The sequence below is a fragment of the Rhinopithecus roxellana genome, chromosome 16 (genome assembly GCF_007565055.1).
Source record: "Rhinopithecus roxellana isolate Shanxi Qingling chromosome 16, ASM756505v1, whole genome shotgun sequence".
Lineage (NCBI taxonomy): Eukaryota > Metazoa > Chordata > Mammalia > Primates > Cercopithecidae > Rhinopithecus > Rhinopithecus roxellana.
The window spans coordinates 8,127,055-8,142,154 of record NC_044564.1 but is presented as its reverse complement, the minus strand read 5'-3'; the positions used below and the strand labels follow the sequence as shown (position 1 = coordinate 8,142,154).

At 56.5% G+C, this 15,100-nt stretch overlaps 1 protein-coding gene across 2 annotated transcripts in view; it reads left to right on the top strand.

Moving 5' to 3' along the window:
* The window catches only part of CACNA1B (calcium voltage-gated channel subunit alpha1 B), a 250,042-nt gene that overhangs the window by 128,598 nt on the left and 106,344 nt on the right, over nt 1–15,100 (top strand). For both annotated transcript variants that reach the window (XM_030920382.1, XM_030920383.1), the window contains exons 16-18: nt 1,933–2,050; nt 5,169–5,236; nt 8,215–8,321. In XM_030920382.1, the coding sequence (XP_030776242.1) occupies nt 1,933–2,050; nt 5,169–5,236; nt 8,215–8,321 (293 nt within the window). The remainder of the gene's footprint in view (nt 1–1,932; nt 2,051–5,168; nt 5,237–8,214; nt 8,322–15,100) is intronic.

Below are 15,100 nucleotides of genomic sequence, written 5' to 3'. Positions count from 1 at the left end.
TTTCTCAAAAGAAGACATACAAATGGCCAACAGATGTATGAAAAAAATACTCAGCATCACTAATCATCAGGCAAAGACAAATCCAAACCACAGTGAGGTATCGTCTCACCCATTTGGGGTGGCTATTATCAAAGACAAAAAATGATAAATGCTGGCAAGGATATGGAGAGAAGGGAACTCTCTCACACTGTTGAAAGGAATGTAAATTAGTCCAGCCACTCTGGGAAACAGTATGGAGGCTCCTCAAGAGGAGCCATACTGCAAAAATCCCACTGCTGGGTGTTTATCCAAAGGAAAGGAAGTTGGAACATGGAAGTGGTGCCTTCCTCCTCATGCTCATGACAGCACTATTCACAGTAGCAAAGATACGGGATCAGCCTTAGTGCTTGTCAACAGATGAAAGGATACAGAAAATATGGTGTATATATGTAACAGAATACTATTCAGCCACAGAAAGAATGAAATCCTGTCATTTGCAGCAACATGGATAGAAGTGGAGGTCATTAAGTTAAGTGAAATAAGCCAGGCACAGAAAGACAAACTTCACATGTTCCCCCTCAGATGTGAGAGCAAAAAAGCTGATTTGGAGGTAGAGGTTAGAATGATGGCTACCAGAAGGTGGGAAGGCCGTGGGAAGGGGCATGAAGAGAGGCTGGTTAAGGGGTACAAACATAGTTAGACAGAAGGAGCGAGTCCTAGTGTTTGATAGAATGGTAGGGTGACTATAACTAACAACAATATATTGTCTATTTCACAATAATCAGAAGAAAAGGTTTAAGATGTTCCCAACACAATGCTAAATGTTTGAGGTGATGGATATGCTGAATACCCTGTTTGATCATTACACATTGTATGCATGTATCAAAATACCTTAAGTACCCTAAAATATGTACAAATATGTATTGGTAAAAAAAAATTAAACACGGCCGGACATGGTGGCTCACGCCTGTAATCGCAGCACTTTGGGAGGCTGAGGCAGGTGGATCACGAGGTCAGGAGATCCAGACCATCCTGGCTAACACGGTGAAACCCCATCTCTACTAAAAATACAAAAAATTAGCCGGGCATGGTGGCGGGCGCCTGTAGTCCCACTACTTGGGAGGCTGAGGCAGGAGAATGGCGTAAACCCGGGAGGCGGAGCTTGCAGTGAGCTGAGATCGTGCCACTGCACTCCAGCCTGGGCGACAGAGCGAGACTCTGTCTCAAAAAAAAAAAAAAAAAAAAAATTTAAAAACACCCACAAATAATAAATAGAAAGTGATAAAAGAAAAAAGACTTCGATCTGTGTCAGATCGCTGGTTGGAGTTGGTCATGAGGAGGGGGATCATTGCACATGGGGCAGAATTTCCATTTTGGGTGGGGGACACACGAGTATTTATTATTTTCTTGTATGTTTCCAAACATAAAAGTAGAAAAGAGACATGAGTTTGCTACTAGGACAAGGGTTGCATTTAGCCAGACTTTGAGGCTGGACCCACCAAGTGGGGTGGCAGGAACTGAGAGCATAAGGCTCTGCTTCTGCTGGGTGGCCGTGTGCAGCCCAGTCCCCTTTGAACCTCGGCTTTCTCGACGGTGGCACAGTGATGTGGATGGCGCTGCTTCGTCTGTCCATGCCTCAGCTCACTGCTGCCCTCAGCTCTGCCCACCTCCTTCTCCTGTTGGGAGCTCCCTTTTCATTTGTGGCTGAAAACCTAGAGCATGTTAATCTTTTAAGACCGAGTTCTGCAGCCATGTCCTTCTGGAAGCTTTTCTGGAGGACCCTGGGATGCCCAGACCTTCGGAAGCAGCAGCATCTAAAGGCCTGGATGTGCATATGTGGACATGGCGGTGTGTGTGGACGTGACAGTGCACATGCACTTGTGTGGGTGAGGGTGCGTGTGTATGGGGAAGGCAGCCACGGGGGCTTGCCCTGTGTTCTCTCCATCCTGGCAGATCCTGACGGGAGAGGACTGGAATGCAGTGATGTATCACGGGATCGAATCGCAAGGCGGCGTCAGCAAAGGCATGTTCTCGTCCTTTTACTTCATTGTCCTGACGCTGTTCGGAAACTGTATCCTTCTGTGGGGCTGGGGCAGAGGGTGGTCAGTGCTTGGCCCTCCTTTTCCTCATGGCCGCCACGTGGATCCTTCCAGGAGGACTGGGGGTCATGGACGTGAGAGATGCATTCTCAGAGTTGAGTGCAGATGGGGAACATTCTGCAGGTGGCTGGCACGCAGGAGTCTGGAGGCTGCGGGACTCAGCCTGAGGGAGCATGAGCTGCTGCGTGTGGGAGTATCCAGAGGTGGGGGTGGGTGCGGCCAGCAGCAGGCCCTTACGGACTCTGAGCAGCAGTCGGGGAGCCTCACACTCTGGGCAGGTGGGTTTTTGTTTTCACTTTGATTTAATTGCGTATTTAGGTTTTGGCACTGGACTTTAAAAAGGAGCCCTTCCGCCTACTGATACCGTCCCCTTTGCAGAGAAATGTAAGGAAAGGTTTTCTGTGGAGGATGACAGTTGGGCTGTTTCAGGACCTTGAGTCAGAGGGTGGGTCTGTGGGGTCAGGGCGAGTCCAGCAGCCGGTGGTGAGCTCTCCCTCAGCCAAGGGCCATGATAGGGACAGGGCTGGGGCCGAGGAAGATCTGGAGGGAGAACTGCAGCGTTCATGGTACAGGCGAGGGTGAGCGCTATGACCAGCAGTGTGAGTGTGGGTCCCCCTGTAGCTGAGGTGGGAAGTTAAGGCCTAGGAGAAGTGTCTTTGGTTCTCAAACTCAACTGAGCATCACAGTCCCCTGAGGGGTGGTAAGCCTGGATTCCAGCCCTAGCCCAGGGTGTCAGAGGCAGTGGGGCTGGGCTGGGGCCTGAGAATGTGCGTTCTCACAGGCTGCCGGGGGAGCCCGTGTTGCTGGTCTGGGGGCCCCACTTTGAGAACCGTTGTGGCAGAACACCCTGCAGGACCCTGAGGAGCTGGAGACAATGTCTCACAGTTGACCTCCCGGCTCTGCTTCTCCCTCGACCTCCTCACACACGACAGCCACTCACCCCGTCTCTCTGTCCTCATCTCTGCCTCACTGGTGCTGGTGCCGTCAGTGCCCTTGCACACTTCACCTTCTTTCCTGTCTCTGCCTCCCTGTCTCCTCATTCCTTACTCCACCTCTCCTAGGCTGGCCCAGCAGGGGCTCACTCTCTCAGCCTTGTTTGTCACGGGGTGGTCCTTAGGCTGCAGCTCAGGTCCTGGTCCCCAGAGTGGGGGATCCAGCTTCCCTGGGAAGCTGAGTGTGAGCCTAGGAGGGGCTCCAGGGAGCCTGAGGGGGCAGTGTCTGCTTTGGCACCGGAGGCACCAAAGAAAGGCAGCCACAATTGTCAGAGAGGGACGGAGGCCTCAGACAGGACAGCCAGCGTCCAGAAGGAGGTGTCTCTGCCTTGAGACAGAGCAGTGGCCAGTGGTTCACCATAGCCGAGTCTGACCCTCACACTCGGGCCAGGTATGGTGGCCACAAGCGTCCCCCTCCCATCCACTCAGCGTCACTCCTGCTGGATCCCAAGGGGCATGGCCCTTGGTCCTGCTTTCTGGGCATGAAAGCCTCTGAGGGTGTCGGTGGCTGTGGCTAGTGCCTGGAGGTGTCAGCCTGGCCTCAATGTCCTGCCCTGTGGGATCTGCTGGAGCTCTGTGTGGACTTGCCTGTGAGGCTCTGGCCTGGGATATGTGCTCCCTTGACCCCCAGGGAGGGGGTACCTGTCCAGCCAGGGAGGGACCTGACCTGCCTGGGTCACTGCTGTTGGCCTCATACAGAGCCAGCTGCTCCTCGGCCTGGCACAGGCCAGCACCACAGGGAGAGTGGCTGCAGCCTGGGCAGGGTGAGTCGCAGGCCTGTGGTGAAACCCGCTCGATCACGTGGAGTGCAAGGTTCTAATGGGGGCAACTTCCTCTCCCCACAGATGCTGTGGCACATTTGGCAGTGTCTGAGTCACTTTTGGTTGTCAGCACTGACGGGGAGGGGCTGACAACTTGAGGCTCCGGCTTCAAGTGGACGGAGACCAGGGGTGCTCCCTGCCATCCCATAGAGGATTGCCCAGCCCCAAATGCCAGCAGGGCCTGGGCTGAGAAACCTGGAGTGATAAAATGGCCAGGAGGGTACCCCTAATGGCCAGGGTCTGGAGGGACAGATCCGAGTCACAGCCAGGGTCCTGACTATGTCAGGGGTGGTTCTGGGAAACTGCGCAGGGGCAGGGAGGTGAGCGTTCGGGGAAAGGCAGCCTCCAGTGATGGGTGAAGAGTTCCTTTTGCAAAGAAAAACACCGTGACCGGACAAGGACCTGGTCCCGCGAGCTTTGAGGAGGAGGCCGCCCACCCTAGGTGGTGCCTGTGCCGGGACCTGTGGCAGGTGCTTCCCTCTGGGCCTTGGTTGCTTCATTTCTACACGGTGGGGCAGCACCTCACACTGGGCTCCTGGGGGGTCAGTTGAGGCAAGGTGCAGTCCCAGGAACCAGATCATGCCATCTGCTGTCTCCATGGCCTGACGTGAGTCCTGTGATCTAGAGGGGGGATGCTGCAAGGGAGAGGCCCCAGGACACCATGCGGGAAAGGAAATGGAAAAGGAGGGGAAGGTAGCACTAGGTGGCATCTGTGGGCCTAGGACCTGGGACCCGGCATGTGCTGGCCACGGGTGGGTTTGCATGCTCATAGTTTGTCTGAGGTGGTCTCTGCTCACAGGACCCAGAAGGCAGTGGAGCCCTACCTGGAGCCTCTGGAGTAGAAGCTGTTTGTGGGGAGGCTTCTTGTGCTGGTCGGAACTTGGGGAGTTGGGAGCACAGCAGGCTGACTGTGGGCCCTCGTTAGGAGGCGGAGGCAAATGGCTCCAGCACAGCCTCTGAGCTTTGCACCTGCACACTCAGCCCAAAAGAGCTGGGTTGGGGGAAGAGGCTCAGGTGGGCACCCAGGAAGAGGCTGGGTGATGGGAGGCTGAACAAAGGAGGGATTGGCAGAGAGGCTGGAGGTGAGGAGGGAACAGGGAGCTGGAGGGCCTAGTGGCTGGGCTGGAGTGTGTCTGGGGATGGGGCCTGGGGGAGCTGGTAGGTGCCAAGGGAAGGAGACTGGAGGCTGGTTGGGATCTGGGGAGATGGGGGAAGCTGCAGTGTGACTGTGGGGCCGTGTGGGGCAGAGGTTCCCTTCCTCAGCTGGACCCAACCAGACACTCTGCTGAATGTCTTCCTGGCTATCGCTGTGGACAACCTGGCCAATGCCCAGGAGCTGACTAAGGTAGGTGGGGACAGGGAGGGGCTGGTGTCAGCCCATGCCACTTGAATGTGGCCGTAGCCAGGAGGAGTCTGGGTCCTGGGTTAGGGCCTCATGTGTCCCCTGTCCAGGAGCGTTGCCTCGGGTCCTGGCGGGCAGAGACTGGTCTGTCACTCAGGGGCTGGAGGCTGGAGCTGAGAATGCAGGGAAAGCCAGAGCCCTGAAGGCAGATGGACAGGCAGGCTCTCAGAGAAGCCAGCACCAGGAAGAACGGCCTGAACGGCAGGGTGTGCTGGGAGCAGGAGCGGGAGGAGCAGCTGGTGGCCTGTCCCAGCACAGCTGTGCCACAGTGGGATAGCTGCTGCTTCAGGCAGTGCCCAGCGGGTGCCATTTTAATATTCCTCTCATCCCTGAACCTGGTGGGGGATGCGACTGTACATGTCTCTCTCTGTGATATCCCTCCGGATGACATGCCCCCGCCTGGTCATGCTCTCCCCAGCCCTGGACACTTGTAGTGTGGCCACCTGCCATCTGAGTCGCAGGCTTGTGTGTTGACTCAAGCCCTAGCTCCTGGCAGAGGTGGTGCTGCCTTCTGGTTTGGCGTGAACCACGCTGCAAACGTCCCACGTGCATGCTCTGTACATCAGCATGTACCTGTGTGGGCACCATTCTGTGTGCGTGTCACCGTGTGCCCTCTTCTGCCTGTGCACCATCCCTGGACAGGTGTCTGCATGCACCTGTGCACGTCTAGGGGTCTGACACAGCTCCGTCACTCCAGTCCAGTGTCTCTCCATGCCTTCCTTGTTCTGGGGCTGAGAGAGGCAGGTTCAGGATTTCTATCCCTGGAGCAGAGATGCAGGTGTGCCACAGAGCTTCTCTAGGAGTGAGTGCTGTGCAGGTGTCCCTGCTCCCCCAGCCCAGCTCTCCGGGAGGGGGCATGGTCCATGCAGTGTGCCAGCTGCAGCCTGAGCCTCCCTTTGCTTCTGTTCAGCCTTCTTACTCCCACGCCTCCAGACCTGGGCCATGGCTATGCCTAGGGGCCTGGATTCCTCCCTGGTGCTCTGGTTTCTGGCTTCTGCCTGTTCCTGTCTTCAGCCTGGGCTGCTTGGGTTGGGGGAGCCCAAGCACCCACAGAGCTCTCCTTGGTTCTGTGGTTGCCTTGGAGGGCCCTAGCTGTCCTGGGTGGGCTGCACTGGAGCGCTGGGGCCCCACTGTCTCTTTAAGTTCTGTCGTGAGGGAGGAAGCTGTGTCCTTGGGGCCCTGTGTCCACATACATGTACCCTCATTGGTGGCCCCCTTTTGCGTAACTGGCCTAATTCAGGAATTTCTTCTCTGAGAATTGGGGCCACTGGGGGCCTGTCTGTGTCTGGCTGTGGGCATTTTTCTGGGCTGACCAAGAGCCCCAAAGGTTATGACTCAACCATCCCCTTCCCTTATACTCCCACAAAAGTATTACAGCACTATGTACTTTTTGAAGTGAGGATAAACTTGAATTTGTTTTAGACCTTCCAGGGGACTTTAGAACACTCCCTGGAGTGACTGGTGAAGTCCCTGCCCCAGAGAATGGGAAGCTGGATGGAGCCGGATCCTCGAGGAGGGACCTGGGTGTGGGTGTTTCCTGCTGGGTCTGGCTTTGCCTCCTCTCTGGGCTTGAGGTTTGAAGGTCTCTTCTCTGTAGAGGGAAATTTGCAGGCAGCTAACAAGGGACTTAGTTTTTGCTAGTGTTGTGCCCTGAAAGAAGATTCAAGGACATTTTAGGGAATGTTGGGAATGCTGACTCCCAGGGGAGCCAGGTGGGTCTGGGCTTCAGGATTGTGAGGAAACAGTGGTGGCTCCAGTCCAGATGGACAACATGGAAGTCGTAGCTTCCCTTCTCGGGCCTGTGGTCTCAGCCTAGAACCCTTGATCCAGAATCCAGGTGCTGAGCATGTTGGTCTTGTTTAGTGACTTGGAGTCAGGGCCAGAGGGGGCAGAGGAAACCGCACCTGCCTGCACCTGTGCACATGCCCAGCCCTGAGTGCAGGAGCCATGTGGAGCTCAGGGCCAGGCACTGCAGGTGGTTACCCAGGAGCAGGGGAGACAGGGAGAGGCTTCTCACAGCCACAGCTGGGGACACGGGGACAGACGTGGTCTGCTGGCTCCAGGTAGAAAAACTCAAAGGTGGCGCGTGGCCCACTGGACACCCTCCTGGCGGCAGTGTTTGTGGGCAGTGCTGGGTCAGGAATCAGCCATGGGTGCAGAGCCTCTTGCCCTTGCTCTTGGCCATGTTCAAGTGTGACTGATGCTCCTGGGGGGACAGGTGGGACAAAAGGAGGGACAGATTTGCCTTTTAATGGGCAAGTTCAAGGTGCCATGCTACAGACAGGCTGAAGGCCAGGCGTGGTAGCTCACACCTGTACTCCCAGCACTTTGGGAGTGCTTGAGCCTAGAAGTTCAAGAAAAATTGAATTAAAAAAAAATTAGCCAGGTGTGATGACACATGCTTGGAGTCCCAGCTGCGTGGAAGGCTGAGGTGAGAGGATCACTTAAGCCTGGGAGGTCGAGGCTGCAGTGAGCTGAGATTGCACCACTGCCCTGCAGCTTGGGTGACAGAGCGAGACCCTGTCTCTGAAAAAAACAAATAACAAAAAGCAAAACAAACAAATGAAAATATCCAGTCAGTGGCTGGGTACCTGGGCTAGAGCTCAGAATAAGGTCAGGATAGCACAGAGGTGAGGCTGTCGCCTCCAGGGAGACAGCAGAAGCAAGAGAGCACTGAGGAAGGAACCCCAGCAACCATTACCTTTGAGTCACAGACACAGAAGGGGAGGCCCTGGAGAGCACCAGAGAGAGCTCCTGTGGAACGGCTCGTGGGGCGCCACGTTCACTCAGGTTGGCTGCCTGTCTCCACTGGACAGAGAGCAGCCCTGTGTATTTTTTGAGGCCCCTGGAGGAAGAGCTGATGGCATTAGAGTGGCTGTAACACAGTGAGGGGAGCTGGACATTTCTCTTTGCTCAAACAGGATGAAGAGGAGATGGAAGAAGCAGCCAATCAGAAGCTTGCTCTGCAAAAGGCCAAAGAAGTGGCCGAAGTCAGCCCCATGTCTGCTGCGAACATCTCCATCGCTGCGTAAGGCTCCTGGGACTGGACCGTGGGGTGGCAGTGGGGCTGCTGCAGGTCCCATGGCTGGGCCCTCCCCAGGGCACCCCTTCCAGAGGCTTCCTCAGAGGGCCCTTGGCCTTGGCTGGTGAGGACACAGCCCCTCCTCAGAACTGAGATGATAGCCTGGGGGCTCCAGGGCTTTTTCTCAGTGTGAACAGGGCCAGGGTCTGGCTAGGCACAGCCCTCACATTGTGGCTGGGATTGTCTGCCATGATATTCACTCCCTGGATGGCCTCAGGGTGGCTCCAGGCCCCTCCCCAGACAACTGTGAATCAGTTAGGGGAGGGAGTCAGTAAGTTGATTTTATGCACAGCTTTTCAGAAATGTATTTTATGAGCCAAGAGATTCTAGGTGATACCTGAGCAGCCTGAGAGACTTACTGCAGTTTCTAAAAATGTCTCTCAAGTGTTTGGTACTGGGACAGAGGTTAGAGGAAGTTATTCTGGCGAAAACGGCTTATTCCACAGAAGCGCATTTGGAGGCGTTAGGGGCTTTAGAGTTTGGGCAAAGCGTCCAGCCCAGGGCCAAAGGCTGCAGTGAGCTGAGCTGTGGGAGGTCAGTCCCTGGGAAGGGAGGCAGGAGTCTGGCCCATGGCCTGGTCACAGGGTGGGCCACAAGAGTGCAGAGATGCCCCTACTGGGAGCTTGTTCTCTGAGCCCAGCTGAAGTGAGGTCTGGAGTCGCTGGCTATGTCTGGCTGCATATGCCCACCCCTCACACCTCCCATTCCCCATGCTGATGGGTGGGACCCTGCCCTTCAGCTGGCCGCCCGCCCTGCCGCGAACACGGAGCACAGGGCCGGGCACAGCCACAGGTACCTCTGTAGTGACGTGTGTCTGCACTACTCTGTAAGCATGTTGGCATGTGGATGAGTGTGCTAGGTGTGTGTGTGTGCACTTGAGAGTTGCACAGTGACCGTGTGTGAGTGCATGTGCTGAGTGTGTGCACACCCATACCAGCCCTGATCCTGCCTGGAGGGCACCAGGAAGATGTGTTTGTGGAGGGCCTGTCTCTAAGCCTAGCAGAAAGTGCTGGTCTTTGGGGCAGCAGCAGCTAGAAGAGGCTGCAGCCCGCCGGGGACTCAGGCAGGGATGGGAGCCGCCTGCAGGGGAAGCTGGCAGCTGTGGACACAGTGGCCATCATGCAGAAGACTGCTGGGGCCTCAGTCCTCAGTTGTTTAATTTCGATCTTTCATTGTCTTCGCCAATTCGGTTATTTGGTCCGTTAGTTATTTAGTCCATTTAGTTTGGTTACTTGGTCCAGGGGTTGCTGCCAGGGCTCTGTGAGCTCTGCAGGTGGGTGGTCTGCCGTAGAGGGGGCGAATGATGTGTTCAGCTCCTGGCCTCATGCAGGCCTTGGGTTGTTCTCTTTAGGATTTGCCTTCTCTGCTGTTCCTAGAGGCGAGCACTTGTCCCTTGACCCCTGCTGCCTGCAGGGCCTGCCTCCTCTTGGGGGTATGGGAGGGTGTCCACTCCCATCTGGGCTGAGACCTTGCTGAAGAGGCTGCCAGGGCCCAGGCAGTCACGGAGCCTGAGTCAGGCTGCCTGAAAAGGAGGCTGGATATTTCCTTATCTGCTGCCCTGTCCTGCTTTGGAGACACTGCTCTGCAGGAACAAGGCAGTAGACTGGCATCCCTGGGCACAGGGTATATCGACACCACCTGTTGGCCTGAGCACCACGCTGATTCCTACATGAGGAAAGAGCTTCTTTTCTGCCGGGGGACCCCTAGGTGTTCTTCCTCAAGGTGGGTCTGGAGCCAGGTGTCAGCTCCGGCGCCAGCATCCTCAACTCAAGCAGGCTGCAGCCCTCACACGTGGCAAGGGGCGGCCGGCCCGAGCCAGCCCGAGGCATCCAGGTGTCAGCCCCCATGGTCCCTGCCTGAGGTGCAGCTGTGGGCCCTCATCCTCTGTGGCATGTCCTCAGCCCACCGGTTGGACATGACAGCCAGTCTGATTTCCACCACAAGAGATCCTGCAGGAATCAACATTCAGAGGTTTCCTTCAAGGAGGGCCCTGCACCTGGCGAGGCCTGGCCCTGCTGCTGCTGTTTGCGTGCCTGTGTTGTGCTGAGACCTCCGAGGGCTGAAAGCTGTCTGTCATCTGTCCTCGTCTGCTTCCTGTTCTCCTGGTGGGACGAGCAGTGCCACCTCCTGTCCTGCTCTCATTTCCAGCACCTTGAGCTGCTGGGTTGGGCGAGAGCAGTGCCCTTGAGTACCCTTCGCCCTGCTCCTGCCCCCAACAGCTGTGCTGTGTGACCTGCGGAGCGGGGCCAATGCCGGGCTGGGTGCTGGGAGGACTTGGGGTGTCCTTGGTGTTTAAGAGGCTCTCAGTGATGCTCTGTTTGGCTTGACACAGACGGTGCCAGAACCTACCTCAGAAGGGTGCCCTAGTGTGTTGCATGCAGTGCTGTGCATATCCTGGGCCTCAGGTGACAGCTGCTTGAAGGGACATGTCTTCCTGGTTCTTTGCTGGGTCAACCTCATCCTCATGTGGATTTCTGACCACTGGCAGCCTGCAGAATCACAGTCACACACACACACACACACAAATACAGGCAGGCACACACAGACACACACAGGCACACAGGCTCACATACACACTTATACACAGGTACACACAGACACACAGTTACATAGGCACAGAAACAGCATCATACACACAGACTCACACAGACACACAGATTCACCCTCACAACACTCACAGTCTCACACATTCAGTTATAATCATCCCACACTCTCACGTACACACACAATCTCACACATTCACAGTCTCACACACTCATCACTCACAGTGTCACACTCACACACCCTCTCACACACACATGCCTGTTTGCACCCAGAGCCTGTGGGCAAGTAAGCTGCTTTGACTGCCCACAAAGGCACAGAGACCTTGGTTATGAGAAGGAGGGGTTGGAGCCCACCTGGCCCTCCCCTGGGAAGCTAATTGGAGGGAAATGGCTGTAAAGGAAACTTTGGTTTCCTTCTGTTGGTTTTAGAAAAGCCTTTGAAAGTCACTTGGAAATGGCTGGAACTGCACCCAAAAGGAAGGTGGGTTGGGATGTAACTTGATTTGCCCTGGAGGTGTCCTGGTGGCCTGGAAGCGCCTGGGTTGCAGCCTGGGGAGCCCTGGGGCTGGAACCAGAGTGGGGCCCAGGTGCTCGCCGGGAAGGCAGGTGGGTTTGGCAGCAGGGCCCAGGCGGCATCTCCGGGAAGGGCATCTCTGGAAAGGGCACCCTTGCCTCCTTTGTTAGCCTGTGCTGCCCCATCTCCAGGGCCAGGAGACAGTGCGGTCAGCCTCCCACCTCAGGGTGCTGGGGGCTGTTTGGAGCTGCAGGAAAATCGGTGTTGGGTCTTCCCAGCCGCACTGCCTGTCCTGGGCAGTGTGTGCTGAGTGATGGATGGGCCCCCAAGCTAATGGCTTCTGTCTTCCAGCAATTACAGGGTTTGCTGTCTCACTTTTCTGCAGTCTCACTTTTCTGCATGTGTGGAATTGGTTCTCAACTTCTCTTTCACCCTGAGGTCTCGGCTGGTGCCCGTCTGACAGATGCGTCCGCGGCCTCCTGTCCAGATGCACACGGCAGGCTGCGCCTACACTGGCGTGGCTCTCAGTGTCACTGGTTCTCTCAGAACTCTCTCTGATTTTCTCACTTCTGTCTGTTCTGTTTTTTGCATGTGCAGTTTTGTAAAGCAAGCTCGAGGTACTGTATCTCGCAGCTCATCTGTCTCCAGCGTGAACTCACCGTGAGTCGCTCTGCTATGATATTCCATCCATGGTTTCATGATAACTACATGTAGACACCTTCCTTCCACTCCTAACTCTGCTTTCTCACCGCAAGCCATTTGCTTCATGGGGCAGCTCCAGGCTTCCGTGGCCTGAGCGGGGAATGGTGGGCTTGCTCCCTGACGTCCCCGAGTCCTGCCACGGGGTCAGACGCTCTGTGCTCAGCCCCTCCTCCTTTCCCTCCTGGTCTCTGTCTTTTTGTCTGTTACTGTTGTGTCCACTCCCTCCGGTGTCTCGAGTGTGTCTGCTTCTCCTGAGTGGACTGGGTGCCATGGGCTCAGGTCTCCTTGTGGTTCCCATGAGGCCAGGGCCCTGTGAGCAGGCACAGCAGAGAGTGCTCTTTAGGGGCTCACCGGGGACGTTTATGGCTCCTCCCAGGCCCCTTACTCGGGAGGGACTGTGTCTGTGATTCTCAGGAAGTCCTCGTTCTAGCAAGAGCAGAGAGCTGTTGTCCACTTGTGAAGCTTACGGTAGACCACCCAGGGCCTGAGGCAGTGACTGGCTGGCCTCCCCTCGGGCAGCTTCTCATGGGGAAGTGCTCACGGATGGCTTCCTGACCACTTCAGGGACCCCTCACCTGCAGGGCCTGGCCTTGCCCTCCAGGGGAAGACTCTGCAGGCCAGGTCCTACAGGTGAGGGGTCCCTGAAGTGGTCAGGTGCAGTTAGGCCACCTGGCACCTGATGGAAGTGACCAGGTGTCCTGTCTGTGTCCTGATGGTGGTGAGGCCCCTGCTGCCCCTGACCCCCTTGCCCTGTGCTTCCTTGCTGGCAGCCAGCATGGAGCTGGGCTCAGTCTTTCCCCGAGCACTGTTTGCTGCTGGCTCTCAGAGGCACTGACGTCTCCTGGGGCAAGAAAGCATGCTGGATCCTGAATCCATCCGCAGGGTAGAGTAAGATGTAAGATGCAGATGGCGGCTGGGCACACCTGTAATCCCAGCACTTTGGGAGGCTGAGGTGGGCAGATTCCCTTAGCTCAGGAGTTCAAGACCAGCCTGGGCAACACGGTGAAACCCCGTCTCTACTAAAATACAAAAAATTAGCCAGGAGTGGTTGCGAGTGCCTATAGTCCCAGCTACGTGGGAGGCTGAGGCAGGAGAATTGCTTGAATCTGGGAGGCAGAGTTTGCAATGAGCCGAAGTCGTACCACCGCACACTCCAGCCTGGTTGACAGAGCAAGACTCCGTCTCCAAAAAAAAAAAAAAAAAAATGCAGATGACGGATATCCATGGTGGCATACTAGGGCTGCTTCATTTTGTCGGCAGTTGCGGGTTATCTGAGCCCAGAGACTTCAAAGCAGGACCACAGAGCGCCTCGAGGCCACTTCTGAGTCCTCCAGTTCCCCACAGCACCCGGCTGAGTGTGGCTGAGCTGTCCTCCACAGTGTCTGCCTCTGCTCTGCCACAGCACCTGGCTGAGTGTGACTGAACCCTCCTCCCTGGAACAGCTGGGTTGTGCCTACCAGCTGAGGCCAGGACACAGGGGTGCCAGTCATCCATGTGACCTCTTTAAAGAGCCCTTTTAAACCAGGACTTTGCCTGGATTAGTCACCAGCCACACTTCACTTTAAGTTGGTGTGGATACGTGCCAGATAGAGCAAGGACAGAGACAGTGGCCAGGGGAGGTGCAGGCTGACTCAAGACGCCATGCAGACAGCCCCAGCACACAGATTCAGAGACCTAGGGGATACCTCCAGAGAGGAACCTGGTGGTACTACTGGCCGAGTGAGGGCAGATGCAGACAGTCTCTGATGATATTAGGGCCAAGAACAGCAGATAGGCCCAGAAGGAACAGGCCAGGTGGAGCCAGTGGGGCTGCAGTGGGGTGGGCAGGTGCCTCTAACGTAGGCTGCTCAGCCTCTCGTTCTTCCCCGGGTAGTCACAGGGGAGTCTGCCAGCCTGACAGCGCCCCCAGTCCGGCAGACAGCTTGGCTTCTCCCTGCTCCAGGTGTTTCCTGGGCGAGAAGGAGCCGTACCTGAATGCAAGGGTGAGGGCAAGGCTATGTGGTCTGGAGCCCACCCCACCTTCACACAGACCCTGTGCCTCTGCATGTTCCCCCATGGTCCTCACTGCGATTCTGGTCCCCAAGATTCATGGCTTCATCAGAGCAGGCCACCCTGCCGACCAAGTGGCTCAGAGCCCAGGCCCCTCTCAGGCACTGGAGTGCACTGGGAGACTTGAGGCAGTGAACAGCCTCCGCCCTCACAGGACTCCTGTGCCTGGTGCACGCCCCCGGGCTGCCTTCTGTTTTACACCACTCAGCACTGTTGGCAGTAGAGTCCTTTTGTCTTGGTCCCTGCTGGGGTTGGTGGGTCCTCTGTGGGTCAGTTGTAGGGCACCCCTGGGAGCAGGGGCAGCACAGTTTCAATGAATCAGGGATACAGGTCAGGGCTGGGGGCTTCAACTGAGGCTGGGGGTCTGCAGACGGCCCCTACAGGTAGCCCTACCTGCCCCCACCCCACCCAAGCTCCCAGGCGAGACACAGACACCACACTTCCGCTTTCATTGGTGCAAGGTGCTGCCCCTGGACATTGCTCCCACTGCAGCCTGGACTTCTACAAAGGGGCAGGATTTACTGTCCACCTGCTTGGGGTGGGCCAGCTGCAGGGTTGTGCCTCAGGGTTGAGGCCTCAGGCCTCAGATGAGGTTTCTCCTTGGCGATGGGGGAGCTCAGTACTGGGATAATAAGACCCTTTGTAATGTGCCCTTCCCTCTCGTGGTGGCCTTGGCTAGCCGCCCACCCACCTGCTTGACCTGTCTGGTGCATTCCCACTGTCCTGTACCCCTTGGCCTTCTTGAGGTCTGTCTTTGCAAGTCAGAGTGGTGCTCAGCGGCTCAGGGCCCTGGAGCTGGTGGCCACCGGCCTGGGCCTCTGCAGGCCGTGGTTGTAGCCTGTGCTGTTAGTGCAGTTGGGGTCTGGCCAAGGACTCATGTCTTCTTTACAAATGTTTTTCCTTTTTGCCCTTGCCTG